Source organism: Streptopelia decaocto (assembly GCF_964273445.1).
Source record: "Streptopelia decaocto genome assembly, chromosome: 5".
NCBI lineage: Eukaryota > Metazoa > Chordata > Aves > Columbiformes > Columbidae > Streptopelia > Streptopelia decaocto.
In genome coordinates, this window is record NC_138659.1 from 53,006,503 (window position 1) to 53,022,287 (window position 15,785).

Here is a 15,785-nt window from a genome sequence, read left to right on the forward strand (position 1 = left end):
AGCGTTCTGCACAGATACAAGAATAGGGAATGGCTTCAAAAATATATACACATTTTAGGGAGAAAACTCATCTCTGTACATTTCCTTGGCACTGAAATGGATACCTGCTGAGAAATAATTCTCCCTTAGTATCATTAGCTAAGCCAAAAAATTGCCTGAAAAGCAGTTTTCATTATTAAAATATTGTAAATGAACTATACTATAGTAAATGACAGGATCACTTCAAATATCCTATTTTATGCTGGCTTCAATTTAGCCTAGTTTAGCATATAATTACTATGTTTGACAGCAGCATTTGTGGCACTTTATAACTTGGGTTTTCCCCTAGAGGGGGAAGAGTACCCTGTAATTAATTTGATTGCAAACCGAAGTGAATCACCAAGCAATATTTTTGCTGTCCAAGATTTTTTAAACAAAATGACCCTCAGAAATGGGATCCAGGAATGCAAAGGGTTGCATAGTGTCACTTGTATTAAGTGATGTATTCATGTATCAAAACAAGGGGATTCTATGAAAACTTCAATGATTTTCAGTTAAAATCTTAATGCTTTCTAAATAAACATTTCTGTTATTTAGATGCTCCTACTCTACCACTGTGTATTTTATATCAAGTTTTTGTATTACTCTGAAGATATTGCTATGGATGTAGTAACATTAATATTTATATTACAGGATTGAATTTGTTCCAAGTTTTTGCAAGCCTGGTCACGTGTCTCCTGACCACAGACACACTTCTCTGGGAAATTACAGGTATGCAAACAGTGCCAACGAGTTGCCTCAGAGCAGAAAGCTGACGGTAACCCTGCTGGAACTGTGTTCCCGCGTGTAACTTAAACCCACCTGCGTTAGATTTTATATATTTAGAATATGCTCAAAGATGATCTATTTAAGAATAACAGCGATTGCTGGCAATGCACTATAATGCGTACACAGGGCCGGCTCTTCCCGAGGTGCAGGTGCAGGGAAATGGGGGAGGCACCCCCGGGGCTGCTGCCGCTGCCGGGAGAGGCCGCGGGGGGGGCTGGGTCACCCTGTGCTCGCTGCTGCTTTCCCCCTCGGGCCGCTGCGCCGGATCAGGGCAGAAAATAAAATACACCCTCGTAGGTCAGCACGCTGGGGATTCCGTAGACCTCACACGACCGCACGGAGAAGACGAGGAGGGCTGGGCAGTTAACGGTCATGGACGCAGCTCTCGGGGCTGAGAGGCTTCTGCAAATGGAGCTCGGGGGGCACAGGTGTTATCTGAGAAACCCAGAATCGCGCCGGCTCAGGCTGCCCCAGGCAGCGCATCCCCCGCCCGCCGCCGGGCGAGGGTAACCGGCTGCAGAGAGAGCAAACAGCGGCCGGGGGCCGACGGGGCTCGGCAGGCACCGCCCCCCGGCGGCCTCCCGCCCCGCGGGGCCCGGCGTATGGGCCGGGCGGCGCCCGCCGCCGCTGATAGGCCCCGCCGCATGGCCTGAGATGCGCCGCCGGCCGAGCGCCCGCCTCCCGCTGCACCACGCTCAGCTGCGCTGGAAGCGCCGGGCAGGCGAGGCAGCAGCTCTCCGCGGAGGGCGGGCCCGCCGGCGTCACCCGATAGAGGGAGGTGCGATGGGGTGCGGGACACACCCGTGGGTCCAGCCCGGCAGTGCCGTACGCTGGGGCCAGCGGCGCTCGCTGAGCCACTCGGGGCTCGAAAACGCCTCCGGCCCGCGGCGTGCCTCCCTGCCGCTGACAGCACGGCGCTCGTCCTCGTTCCTCGCCCTGTCACCCGGGCGGCCGCCCCTGTCACGCGGTCCCGTGCCGGTCGCCTCGCTCGGCGGAGGCGGCACATAAGCCCCGGCGGGGCCCGCTCGCTGCAGCTCCAGCGCCGGGTTCTGCTTCGCCGCGGCCTCGGCTCCTTCCCGCAGGGCCAGCATGCGGGGCCTGGTGGTCGCCGCTTTCCTGCTGCAGAGCATCGCCGGTTCAGGCGCTCTCGCCACCGGCGGGAGAAATGTGGATCCCGAAACGAACATGAACATCGTGAGTGCAGGCGGGGCGCGTCGGTGAGGGACAAGCGCCCGGGGCTGTCACCGGCTGTGGCCGCGGGGCTGTCACGGACCGAGGAGCGGAGCGGAGCGGGGTCTGGCCGGCGGGCGGCCCCGTTACGGCTCCACGGGCTCAAACCGGCGCTCCGGCCTCCGCAGCCGCGGTGGGAGCGCGGAGGCTTCGGGCAGCGCTCAGCGCTCAGCCTGCGGCGGCTGCTCGCACCCTCTGCTCGCACGTCGCCTTTCTCTCCTCCTCCTCCTGCCAGGTCCTTCTCGGTCCCATGTAACCTGTGGCTGATCTTTCTCTCACACATTTCCTGAAACAGATCTGTGGTTTTTGCTAGAATGAGGACATTTTCATAACAGCTGTAGGAGTGCGTGTTTATGCAGCATACCTGTCCTGCTGGCACGATGCCCGTGTCCTGACCCGTAGCTGCTTTTCTTCCTGTGTGGCATTTACTCTCTTAACTTTATTCTGCTGCTGCTGCAATAACCAACCCCAGAAAAGGTTTGTTGTTTATAACCAGTATTAGCAACCATAGTATTTTAAAGCTGCTGTGTTTGTGGGTCATTTCAACACATTGCCTAAACGTGATTGTGGCCTCTGTATAACATTAACCATAAAGTGCAGATATAAATCTGAAATGTTTTTTATAGAAGCCTTTCACTTCAGGAGACATTAGCTCTTCCCTGCCTCTCGTATTCACCATTGTGGTGCCAGTGGCTTTTTGCTGTCCTCACCTGTGTGTTACTGGAACATACTGCTTTCCTTGGGAACAGACAGTTTCAATTTTTTGTCTGCTAAATCCATGTCTTGGTCATTTCCCTGTTATCATAATCTCCTTTGCAACACTTCAGTCTTCTTTCTCACTGTAAGCAGCATGTGAATAACTAATATGACAGTGGATGTGGACAGGTGAGGGAGTCCCTCCCAGATTTTGGGATAAGGTTTGTGCTCTGGCAAGTTCCTGACTCCATACTGGGCTAAGTCTGATAAGAAAACCTGTCTGCATTGAGTAGGTGGCTGGTCTGACACGTTCCTAGCACATCTTTAATTTCACATTACAGTCTTTGGAAGGAACCCAGAGAACTTTTCACACGCTAATGAACTGAGGAGGCTGGCAGTTGGACTCCAAGGCAGTTTCTTTTCCTTCTTCAGAGCCAAATTATTACCTTCTGGGGATACCCTAGTGAAGAGTATGAAGTGACAACAGAAGATGGTTATATCCTTTCCATTAACAGAATTCCTTATGGAAGAAAAGGCCGTGAGAGCAGCAAAGGTAAGATTTATGTCTGCTTGGAAAAACAGGAAGTCATGAAAAAGCTCTGTCTGATTTCTAAAACTTTTGCTCCTCTAAGAATCCAGAAAAAAAGATGTTCACAAAAGAATTACTGCCTGATTTTTGCATAAAATGATATTTTGTTTCTAAATTTTAACCTCCCTGAAGCTTCTTTGCAGTGAGATACAAGTCAGACCGATACGGCACACTATTGGGGTGTCATGTTTTTCACATCTGCTTGAATAGATAAAACAATGTAATAATATAAAACATGGTATAAAAGCATGGATGAGATGCAGGGAGTGTACAGGTGAGGAGAATAGAGGGAACATAAGCTGAAGAGTAAGGGAGCAATATGGGCAGAGCTTTTGACAAGGACTGAATAATGGAATGTTTTTAAAATGAGAGAAATATATGTCAAAGAGAAGGACCCTGTAGCCGTTTCTCGCTAGGTGCATGTGTGAAGGGCTGTGCATGGAGGAGGCCAGTCCAACCTGGCAGGTGTATTTGTACTTCAGAATTTCAGAGAAGCTCACAGGAAAAGGACAGGCTGCCTTTGTACCTGTTGATTTTTTTTTTTTGTCAGATCCTTCACTGATGACATAGACAAACAGAAGCTTCCTGATCTGTGGGAATTCTCCACGTTTGCCTGGCCAGACCCTTGACTCCAAGTTCATGTTTTGCAAATTGCTTCATTTTTAAAAACAAGCATTACTGAGCAGGCTTAGGGAAGTATGGTCTTGTATAAGAACTGAAGATTTCAAAGTTCATGTTGATCTTAAGTTTTGGTATCTTTTCTGAGATACCAATAGACTTGGTATCTTTTCTGAGAAAGATACCAATGATGTGTTACTGCTGACTTAGCGGATATATGTCATAATTCTTCTTTGGCAATACCTACGTGATGTGAATGAGATTCCTTGGAATTACGTATCACATGATGTTTTGCAACAAACCTACAATTCTTCAACTAAGAAAAAAATGGGGGGGGTTGGAGGGGAAGGAAAATGTCCAGAGAACGTAAAAGCAAAACATTTTTTTTTTAATTATATTGTTAACTAAAAACCTAAACCAACTGCATAGCATGGGTAAGAAGGGCATGGAAATAAGTCTGTCTTCAACTTCTTGGGGGTGCAGTGAAGAGAACAAAATATTCTATAGCAGAAAGGGTAGTTTAAGGACCTACCATTCCTGTTGCCCATCTGGAGTTTTTAGGATCAGAGGTGATACAAAGTTATTGTGGTCCAAGTCAGTTTGTCATATGATTGTGCATTTCACGTGCAGATCTGGTGACTGCTTTGCAAAGTGCAAAAGGAACTGTCAGCAATTGGAGGCTAGTAGGAGAACAGAATGAAAGCATTAAAGCAGTTCAACATTTTCCCCTTCCTATGTTATGAAACATGCAAGTAGCAGCTTGACAAGAGCCTGTTCTTCAAAAACGTCAGAAGTTGGCGGATCTGAATTTAGTAAAGGGCAAGAAGGTATCAAAGTGAACATTACTGAAAACAAATTTGATATTAGGCTTGAAAATTCTTCACAGTGTTCATAAGGCAATGGGGTATTACTGCAGCAGAGTTAACAGTTGTGTTGAGCTGCCCTGTCTCCAGTGCCAGTTCGGCACTGCTGGAGATTTGCTCTGGTTGCAGGGACAGTGCGCCACAGAATGGGAAAAGCAGGCACTGAAAAGCTTCCTCATCACAGCAATGCCAGGAGGGAGGAATATTGGTAATTTGAATTGTGGAACTCACAGCAAACGTTTATGGACATGACCTGGAACAGAGGGTGTAGGTGACTGGAACAGTTGTGATACGACTGTTCTGCTGAAAGATCCAAGTTTAAATTATCAATGGAGGAACTATTGCGTGAATTGTTACTGCAGCAGACTGATGTGCCATTGGAGGAGGTAAATTTCTGAGTAAATTGAGGCACAAACTGTAGAAGATTGAACATGATAACTGAGTGTTTAAAAAGGCAAATCTCATTTTGCAATATTATAGACAAGACACAGCAGCTGATATTCTGCATAACTTGTTGCTCCAAGGCATTAGCTGGAGTATTTAGTCTTGTTTTTGACACACACTCAGAGAAAGATAGATTTTTGTTTTTTATAGACAGGTGAGATGAGATCAACAAAAGTTAAAGGAAGCAAGGAAACAGCAGCCAAGAAGAAGCAGCTGAAAGAATGGGCTTAATGAGCATACAAAGAACACAGATACTGATCATCAATACCGCCTGAAAATACAAAAGATGTTGCAGAGAAGAGAATAATGATCAAAACTTCCCCAGTTCTAATGCATAATGTGATTGGAAATATATTTATTTGCAAACTTAAGATAGGTAGTTCAGAAAACTTCCTAATTATAAGACAATTTAAAACCTCCAGTAAGAGACATTCCTCAGAGAGAATGTTCTAGTTCTGAGAAATTGTTTGCTAAATATTTTTGGGTGAAATGACCTTAGTTCACTTGTCCCTGTCTCAGAGCAACTTTATTTACTCCATCACTTCCCAGATTTCCTTCAATTAACGTTTCTGGTGATAAGCAAAACAACCCACAACAGCATGTAAAACTGCAAAAATTTAAATAATTTTAGGAAACTTGATTAATGTGGAAGGGTTTTATTGTAAAAATGCGCTCAATCACTATTTGTATAAAGCACTTAATCCTTTTAAATTTCCTTAGATATCGTAAATATGTTGCTGTGAAGGGTTATCTAGGTAAGTGACATTTCAAGAAAAATGTAAAGAGACAAGATTAATGTTCTGTCTTTGAATGAGGCCATGTTATCAGATTTCAGTTATTGGAGCAGAAAAACCAAACAAAACAGCAACCAAAAAAACCCCAAACCAAAACAAAAAACCACAAACAAAACAAAAAACCACAAACAAACAAAAACAGACCAAAACACCTGTGCTACTGTGAGATCCAGAGATGGGTCTCTGGCTTTTCTGAAGGTCATATTCCTCCTAAAGGATTATATGTTAATTTACTTTCTTTGTGTAGAAGCAGGAACCTTCCATTTTTTTAATCTGTATTCCACATAAAGGTGTCATTTCCCTTTTCAGGATAGAGAAGTCAGGAGAGAGGCTTCTTAAATTCCACCTGGGTTTTGACTGCGGTTCTTTTAACTACTTAAGTCAGGAGGAGAAAGTCCTTTGAAACAGATTCCCTTGTTGGCTACTCTTATTGCTCTTCAGGTTCTGCCAGAGCTTTGGTAATGGAAGGGAAATGCATACAGATAATATCTAAACTGATCCTAGAGACAACAATAAACTATTAACCTAAATGGAAGGGAGTTGCACGGAGATAATATCAGTACCAGTTGTGAGATTTTCACAGTTCAGCACCCTAAGTTGCCATTGTCTTAAGTAAAAAACAAATATATCAGTAGCAGATATATGGGAATGCCTTCCCCAGGTCTAGGGTCAGGGCAAGGGTCAGAATTAGTTTAGCTGTCCCTGTGTTCAGATCACTTTCAATATTTGTGAGCTTGAAACTGTAGTAATGGCTACCTGTATTTTGTACCTCCTGCTTTTCTCATGTTTGCTTATTGCACATTTGCTGTCTGTTTTTTAACTTTAAGGAGTCTTTCAGTCTAGTTAGGAAACTAAATAGTTGGTAGTTTAAAATTCTCAATGATAAAAAGTAGCTTTTTGTGCAAAGATGTGATTTCATGTCACTATGAATGTTACACAAATTGGTAAACTTAGTAGATTAAGTCAAGTAGATTAAATATTCAAAGTGCAAACCTAAAGCAGACTTCCGGTAACTCAGTTGAATTATTCTTAGGCATTCAATTCCAGATGAACCAGAAGCTGTGATAAATACTGTGTTTTTCAGGTCCAAGGCCTGCTGTGTTTCTACAGCATGGTTTGCTTGCAGATGCCAGCAACTGGATCACAAATTTGGATTACAACAGCCTTGGCTTTATGCTGGCAGATGCTGGCTATGATGTGTGGCTGGGCAACAGCAGAGGGAACACTTGGTCCAGGAAACATACACACTTCACAGTGAAGCAAGAAGAATTCTGGGTTTTCAGGTATCCTTGACTTGCTAGAGGAGCTATACGTGCTGTTTGTGAGCAGACTCATTGTCCTCTCTTTGCCCATCATGTCAGTTCAATCACATTGTGAATGCACAAGATATTTGTGTCTGCATGTGCTGTCATGTATGTAGGGGCAAAGAGGGAGAGCTTTGTGGTCACTGTTGAGCCCTGAGAGAGCCTCCATATGTGATCAGTAGAACAGTAGTTGCTTTCACTGGTGCTTGCTGGGAAGACTCCATGAGCAGAGAGTTCTGCTTCATCCAAAGGAAGCTTTTCTTTATATCCAGAAAACTGATCTGCAGTGCAGTAAAGCTCTGTGCAGCTGTTCCATGCTGCTGTTCCACTTCCCTTACAGAACTGGCTTTTTATCTTTGCTTTGTAGCTTTGATGAAATGGCTAAGTATGACATTCCAGCCTCCGTGGACTTTATTTTGAAGAAGACGGGTCAGCAACAAGTATTTTACGTTGGCCATTCACAGGGCACCACAATGGGTATGTGAACAGGTGCATTTGTTAGAATATGTTGTGTTTGAAGTTATATCTGGTTCCACATGCATGACTTAATGAGGAAATATTTTTGAAATCTACTGCTTCTGGTTTTTAGCTGCTTCCTGAAATATTCATCAACATTAAAAAGGAAAGACATCTCTTTTCTGTGTTTACTGTGAATGGGAAGCAGTTGAAATGACAAATTGAAGTCACAGGTAGCCACCAGTAGAGCTTCTGTTAAAACAAAAGGATGAACTATGCTATAGTTGATAAAGATTCCCACTTCCCAAATATTTTATTGTATGTAAGGCCTGTCTCAAATGTTTTTAGAGCTGCAGTTAGAAAGAGCTGGAGGAGTGTTGGGCTACTTAGCACAAACTTGTTTTTCAGAAGAAAACAAATCCTTCTGATGTGTCTCATTTAGTTTCTGTTCTATGGTAACTAGATTCATCTAAAATGTCTAAAGTGATCCAATCAAACTATTACTGTGAAAATACTTATGCACACTTAACATCCTAGATTTTATAGAATCACTGACAGGTATCCTCCTCATCTAACTTGTGTCAGTGAGGTTTGTTAACGACTCTCATCTTATTTACAGCTTTCATTGCTTTTTCAACTTTGCCACAGCTGGCTAAGAAAATCAAAATGTTCTTTGCCTTGGCACCAGTAGCTACAGTCAAGTTTGCCACTAGCCCTTTGGCAAAATTGGGAGTGTTTCCTGACCTGCTACTCAAGGTTTGTATTTGACTGTAAAGGTTTTAAGCCAGATGAGGTGTTTCCCTTTCTAGCTGAAAACAGCATAGCAAGTAATGTGGTTAGATTAACATGTTTGACGAGAAGAGGGCCAAGTTTTCATGATAATGCTATGGAAGTAAGCCGTGGCTTCTCTGGCTTTACTGTTGTCTGATGAGACAATTTGCATAAGGGATGGGTTATGTTTTCCATGTACATGTTTCTAGAATTCATGCTACAGAAATCACATGATTAATTAAATAGATGTTCTGTTTTAGAAGTCATATGATAGCTTTAGACAGAGTACTTTTGAACATTAACACATTTGTTTCACCAATAACCATTCAGTATTAGAAGAGGATCCTTCAGAGGGTCATTAAGAGCAGTGGCTTTATTTGGATGCTGTGAATCATCCTCTGGAGGAGTTCACCTTTCCCCCTTAACATTGAAGGGAATGTATGCAGACTGGCAGCCTGCACAAAGTTCCTGATGTCAGATATTGTGAACACCCTGCTGTGTGTAGTTTTTAACCATCACTTCTCTTTCTACCACCCATGGAGATTCACACACAGAGCAGTTCGCAGTTCTCTAACGTACCTTGTGCAGATTTAATGCGTGTCCATGCATTGTTAATTTTCTGCTCCAGAGGCAGATACATTAAAGTGATACTAACAATTGTGGTCTACTGTTCCTTGTGTAGATAACTTTGTCTAAGGAGGACAGTCACTGGCCAGTGCCCTGTGTAGATGTTCATGTTATGCTAAGGAACTTGATTCTCATCATGACTTGCAAAAAAGCTGGAGTGCAAGGAGTAGAGGACAGCTACAAACCCATGGGTCAGTCATGTCTTTAAAAAGCTGTGTCACTTCTTAAGGAAGTGCTGGCTGGGCCATTTTCAAATCCTTGGATGTTTTAAAAATACTCATCAAGAGGAAGTGGCCACCACAGCTTGTGCAACTTGTTTTTTCCTACATGTTTTGAAGAGAGGAAGTTCCAAGCATAAAGCCGTTTTACATTAGAAGATGCAGCTTGAAATATTTTAGCCTTAAACAAATGTGATGACAAGAATCTGAGTTATACCCTTGTAAAATACTGAATTTAAGACTGATTATAATTTGAGTTTAGGCTTGCAATTCTTTAAGATGGTCGCAGTTCCCACATACTTTTTGTGGGGGTAATGAACTGCATCATTTGTAGCAGAAGCACAAACCATGACCTTCCAATTGAACTGGAAACAAAGTTCATAAGGAGATAAATCACTTTCATAGGACACACCTGTCACCAGTGCAAATTGAAATAATTACTTCAACAATGTTGTAGTATAAAAACTAAACCCAGGTCATTCTATGCAATTACATGTTTGTTCTGTGTGTTTCTTATTTTGTAGGAAGTGTTTGGAAATAAACAATTCCTCCCTCAGAATTACTTGGTGAAATGGTTTGCTACCCATGTGTGCACCCACAGAATACTTGATGATCTTTGCGGCAACTTATTCTTTCTTCTGTGTGGTTTTAACGAGAGAAACTTGAATATGGTATGGTTTGCTAACTTTTAATAGCTGAGTTATTGTGAATTCTAACACAGTATTGGCTGTGTATCTCTGTACTGACTGTCCTTCACATGTAATTAGAAAAAACTAATGCCTTCTTCATCATGCTGAGTTTGAATAAATGTCTTTCGTTGGTATAGATGTAGTTGCCCATCTTAGATGGACAGAATTAACCTGTTAAACTGTCACTGGAAAGCTAAAATACATTGTTGTGGATCTGTTGGGGAAATGGGTGAGAGAAGTGAATTAATATGACAGTGCAAATATTTAGATCCTTTAGCTAGGAAGTGAAGAACAACGATACAGTTTTCAGGCTTTTTCAAGAAGACTGCTGAAGCCTTGTGTCCTCTTGGTGGATGTGTGCAACTGTTTTCTGTGAGACTGGTTTCTGACCCTGCTGATGACTTTATCTGTGGTTCTGGTTGCAAAGGACTTGTTGTTAGGACTTGTTTTGTTATCTAAAAGCTAGTTAACAGCAACTGGCATGACACTGCCTTTTTGCATCTTTAAGATGCATAATGCATCTTAAAGTGTTTCTAACTCCCTGAAACCAGTAGAAGCTGGTATCAGTTTACCCACAGCTGGATGAAGGCTGAGGATATTTAGATGGGAGTGAGATAGAATTAGCATGATTTTATTTCACCATTCTGCATGCAAAAATGTACATTTTTTGTGTTTTATATCAAGGTGAAAGGGCAGAGTTTTGTATGTTTTCTTGATCAGCACGTATGGTTTTAATGGTGAATAATAGTTTTTTCTTCCTGCCAGGATTTATGTTTCCCCTAACTATCTTGTACTTCTCAACTGAAAGTGTGTGAAGTTCTGAATCACCTTGGACTGACAGCTGCTAGTTTAGATGTAGAGTAATGCAAGGTTTCTCTGGAGGTCCATCTAAATATTAATGTGCTCAAAATTCTTAAAATAGTAGCACTTATTAAAAATGCTTAAGGGTATATCATTATCTGGTTTAAAGTTCAGCTTTAAAGTTCTGCAGCTAATTTTAAGTAATCCCCCAAACATTTAACCTCTTACCTCATCTGTACATATGCCTCCAGTTAAATTTTGTTTATAGCAGTTTTAAAAGGAATGGAAAATTTTCTGTTAATTGTTCAAGAAGCAAAATGGTTGTACTGTGAGGAGTACAGCATATGAATTATCTTGTTGCAGAGCCGAGTGGATGTATATTCAACACACTGCCCTGCGGGGACGTCTGTGCAAAACATGATCCACTGGAGCCAGGTAGAGTTTCCAGAATCTAAAATGTCCATTGTCTCTAGTTTGTTTGTAGAATAATGATGTGCCTGATATTTAAATGGAATAAAATGCCAAAATATATATAGCGTAGCCCAAGTGAAATTCTGAACTGACAGCTGTTAGAAGAGCAACTGTTTACTGCAGCTGCTTTGATAACATAATACTGACTTATGGTGGCTCATCACTCTCCCCTGTTTTTTTTAAGAAAGGCTAACTGTGAGTACTTTGAGCCAACAAACCATACAACAGATTATGTTAACTCAGAGATGCTGTGATAAGAATTTGCTCCCCTTTCAGTAAACATTGTTTTGATTACAAGCTGTATTTTTAGCCAGTGAAAAGCAGCAGACTTTCTGTTTCATTGTATTCTATTCTGTTTGGTTTCATTTTCTGTTTTATTAATGTATTTCAAATTTCAGCTCAGTCCATAATTTCATGCTTGTGATGCTCTTGTGCCTGAAGCTTGCTTAGCAGGCTGATAAATACGAGAAGACATTTGCCATGGAAGCAGTGGTCAGTGCTACTTGTGATCTTGTAACTGGACTTGGTCACCCACTCAGCAGCAATGTGTTGTGCTGTACAGAGCTGCTCATGTGTTGGCTCACAAAGAAAATTGTGATTTTTTTTTTTTTTATTTTTTTTTTCCAGATGGCTATTATATAGACTTTTGTTTCTGAAAAATATTAGATGGTAAATCATGTAGAGTGGACTTTCTAAGAGAGCTCCCTGGTGTGTTCGTATACATTTAGAGAGCAGGGTAGATATTTCAGAAGTAAGCACGGAGCTTCCACATCCTGGGTACACTAATCTGTTTTCCTTAATCTTTCCTACCGTTGCTATGAAAGAATGTGAAGTCATAAGGGACAAAGTCTAATGGTGTGGAATGTTAACGTTTCCACTCCTGTGACACTGGGCAAAGCAGTGACGCTTGTCCTTGTTAATACTTGACATTTCACTGTTTCTTGTGTTAGTTGCCATCTAAGTTCTCCAGATGAACTCTACTTTTTTATTCCAGCATTGGAAGGGTTGCAGTTCTTCTTTGTGTGTGTGAATATTTGTTTATTTCTAGGCTGTGAAGACTGGGAAACTCCAAGCTTATGACTGGGGAAGCAAGGCTGCAAATATGGCTCACTACAACCAGGTAGACAACTTTTATGGATGTGTTACAGTTCTTAAGTGTCAGAAAAAAAGTCCTTGGGCACTCCTCTGGATGCTTTGACCAAACCAACCAACCAAACAAGAAGAAATAAAAAAAAACCCAAACCAGACAAACAACACCAAAAAAAAACCCAAACAGGACTACACTGCCCTGAGTTAATCCTAAGTTGGTATGTAGCCCCCGTTTGATATGGAGTTGTGCTGGAACAGAATTTCTTAAGGGTGGTCCTACCTGCTTGGGTCATGAGGTCCCACTGCACTTCTCACTGTAAGGCACAGACTGTCAATCCATGGGATGCATTCTCTCAGACTTCTGCTATGGTAATGTCTTGTAAACTCCTCAAGCCACATCTTTACTGCTAGGTATGCTGTAATATTGCAGACTCTTGGAGTTACAGTTTCTGTTGAGTCAGGACTCCAACTCCATGTCTAGCTGCCCAAGACAGGAAGAAAAAATGTGAAACTGACACATTCTTCTTGCATTTGGCCGTATGTTCCATTGTGGTGCGGTATCACAATGAAGACTTGTTCTTTCTAATGCCTTTGTTTTCCCTTTCCCTCTCCTCAGTCTACTCCCCCTTTCTACAAAATAAAGGAGATGACTGTGCCGACCGCGGTGTGGACTGGTGGACACGACTGGCTGGCAGACACAAAGGACGCTGCGATGCTGCTCGCTCAGATCACAGACTTGGTTTACCACAAAAACATTCCAGAATGGGAACATTTGGATTTCATCTGGGGCCTTGATGCACCTTACCGCTTGTATAATGAAATAATTAACATGATGGGGAAGTATCTCTGAACCAGCATGGTATTTCACAGTATTAGTTCAGCTGGAATTCATATGCTTTTCTGGCAACAATGTTACATTGCTTATTTATGATGCATTTTAAAAATGCCATCAATGACTACTGAATTGGATTCATATGTGGTTTGCTTTTTTTTCAGTATTATTTCTCTCTCCCACAGAAATCCTCATTGTATCTCGCTGATTTTGCACACAGCGGCATGGTACTCGAAAAACAGCAGTGTGACTTTGTGCAAAAGGAGTATATCACGTGCATATAAATTTAGTGAAGTGTCTGAAAGACACATAAGTCCACTGAGCACCTGAGGTGCTTGATGATTAAAACCATAAGTATTTCACTGTGGATACAACTGTGCCATTTCTCAGTACGTTGCCCTTTCTGAGTACCTTTCAGAAGTACTCCCTATACTGCAGTGACCCATTGGGTGCTGGTACCTTAAAAAGCACTTGGTGACTTTTTCTGCGTTATTATTTTAGCCATCGCACACAAACTAGCTACATCGGGTGACTTTCTTTCTCGATATTGCCCGTAAGAACCGCCATGAAGCCAGAGAAGATCACCACTGTCATTTGAAATCTCCTGCTTTGAGACTGATTCATTGCTTCATTTTTCTTGATTTAATGGTGTTCCTGAAGCCTTTCATGTTTCACTTACCAGCTATGGATAAGGATCATTATTTGTCCTTGAAGATTCCTGAAAGTAGAGAAATGGTTGGAAGAAATACCAATAGGTAATGGCTTTCAAGCAGAATGATGTAACATACTTGTGTTTTGTTCTTCTTGCACTGACCACTAGAAAACAAACTCCACCAGTGTACTACTGGTGAGGGAAGAGCCAAAGCATTAATTCTGTAGCTTGAGTGATGTGATTTGTGTGGACTTTTCCCCTTAATCACCTGCTGCTTTGAAAATCCGTTTACTTTTTAGGTGCTTATGTGGTGCTTGCCACAGTTGTTTTCAGGAACTGTACAACACCTTGGTGAAACCTGGCAGTATTAACAGCAGTTTGCATTTGTCTTAATTGCTACTTCAAAATGGGGCTAAGCCCTTATTTGATGGGGGGAGAGGATTCCCATCTCCTTCAGGGGTCTGACTTGGGAGCTGTAATCATCTGTAATACAGGTGCCTTGCTCTTTCCATCAAGTATGCAGAGGAGTTTGACTTCTCTGAATTGCACAAAAGTTCTGTGCCAAATTTAGTTGTATGGACAGTCTCCGGAGTCAGTTGCCTCAGTCCAGCTCACAATTTCTGTACCATGGTTGGATTCAACCTGGATTTCTCTCAGTAATCCCAACAGGCTAAAAAGCCTTTTCTACATGGCATAGAAAAATGTGCATTTTAAACTGAGGCAAACATTTTTGTAAAAAAACAAAAAACAAAACAAAAAAAAACCCCACAAAAACAAAAAAACCCACAAAAATAAAACAAACACAAAAAAACCCAAAACAAAGCAAAAAAACCCCAAACAAAAACCTAAACAAACAAAAAGAAACAAAAAAAAACCCCAAACCAAAACACCCAAAACCACCCCCCCCCCCCCCAAAAAAAAAAAAACACCAACCAACCAAAAACACAAAGAAAGACCCCACAAAAACAAATTAAAAAATTGCAAAAAGATAAGTAAGCCATAAATGTGCGTGTTTTTGTTTGGCCTCTCTCTTGTTCCTAATTGAGACTCAGGGAATCCTCAGACTTTTTCAAGGAAAAAGTGGCTCATGATATTTCTGTTGCAATTCCTAGCAGGACCTCTGAGTTTGCTTTTGCTTTATATTTGTAGCAGCTGTATTTGCTTCACCTTGCTGTGCTGAAAGCAAGTTTCTGTAGAAAGTGGCTAACTTAGTACTTGTGAGGGTATGTGATCCAGCAAGAGCTTTGTGTGTCACGTTTATTAAGCTAGAGCAATTTCAATAAACATGAGACCTGCTTGGAGTGCAGAGTGATGTGTTGTGTTTCACTTACTGTTTCCTAAATGCATGTGAATCTTTGGGACAAAATCCAGAAAGCTGAGTCTGCTTTTCACAACGATTGATGCATAGAACAAGTATAATGTAAAAGTAAAATTGCTAAGTAAGCTTCCATTTTACTTTTGTCCTGAATTAGGCTTTCCATAAGCCTAAAAGGTCATTTGTCTCGTTTTGGATGACTTCTCTGAGACTTTTAAGTAAGGTACCAATTGTAAATACCTACTCAGAAGAAGAAGTAATTTTCTAAACCTCCAGGTGAGACTCCTTTCAAACCACTGACATGGTAGAAAGCTTCTTGTATCACATTCTTAAAGCTTGGATAATTGGATTGCTTAGTGGACAGTCTAGTAATCTCATAAATAGCATTTAACCCTATACTAAGGCAGGATCCTTATCTTTGCTGTGGTACATTTGACCCAACTTTTGACTTTTGGCATCTTCAATAATAAATATGCTCAGGCTTTACCTTTCTGTATATTCTGAATACAGCAGATGTGC

The 15,785-nt window shown here is 41.8% G+C and overlaps 1 protein-coding gene across 1 annotated transcript; it reads left to right on the top strand.

Moving 5' to 3' along the window:
• The first annotated feature begins 1,340 nt into the window (after positions 1 to 1,340).
• LOC309439553 (putative lysosomal acid lipase/cholesteryl ester hydrolase) lies at positions 1,341 to 15,252 on the top strand. The gene is made up of 9 exons (XM_082052263.1): positions 1,341 to 2,001; positions 3,166 to 3,286; positions 7,126 to 7,324; positions 7,713 to 7,822; positions 8,421 to 8,557; positions 9,942 to 10,088; positions 11,271 to 11,342; positions 12,427 to 12,498; positions 13,084 to 15,252. The coding sequence occupies exons 1-9, from the start codon at positions 1,897 to 1,899 to the stop codon at positions 13,315 to 13,317; spliced, it is 1,197 nt and encodes a 398-aa protein (XP_081908389.1). The 5' UTR covers positions 1,341 to 1,896; the 3' UTR covers positions 13,318 to 15,252.
• Positions 15,253 to 15,785: the final 533 nt, after the last annotated feature.

Coding starts and splice junctions, on each gene's coding strand:
- LOC309439553 (XM_082052263.1), top strand. CDS start 1,897: ATGCGGGGCCTGGTGGTCGCCGCTTTCCTGCTGCAGAGCATCGCCGGT. Junction 10,089..11,270: donor ACGAGAGAAACTTGAATATG/GTATGGTTTGCT, acceptor ATCTTGTTGCAG/AGCCGAGTGGATGTATATTC. Junction 11,343..12,426: donor ACATGATCCACTGGAGCCAG/GTAGAGTTTCCA, acceptor GTTTATTTCTAG/GCTGTGAAGACTGGGAAACT.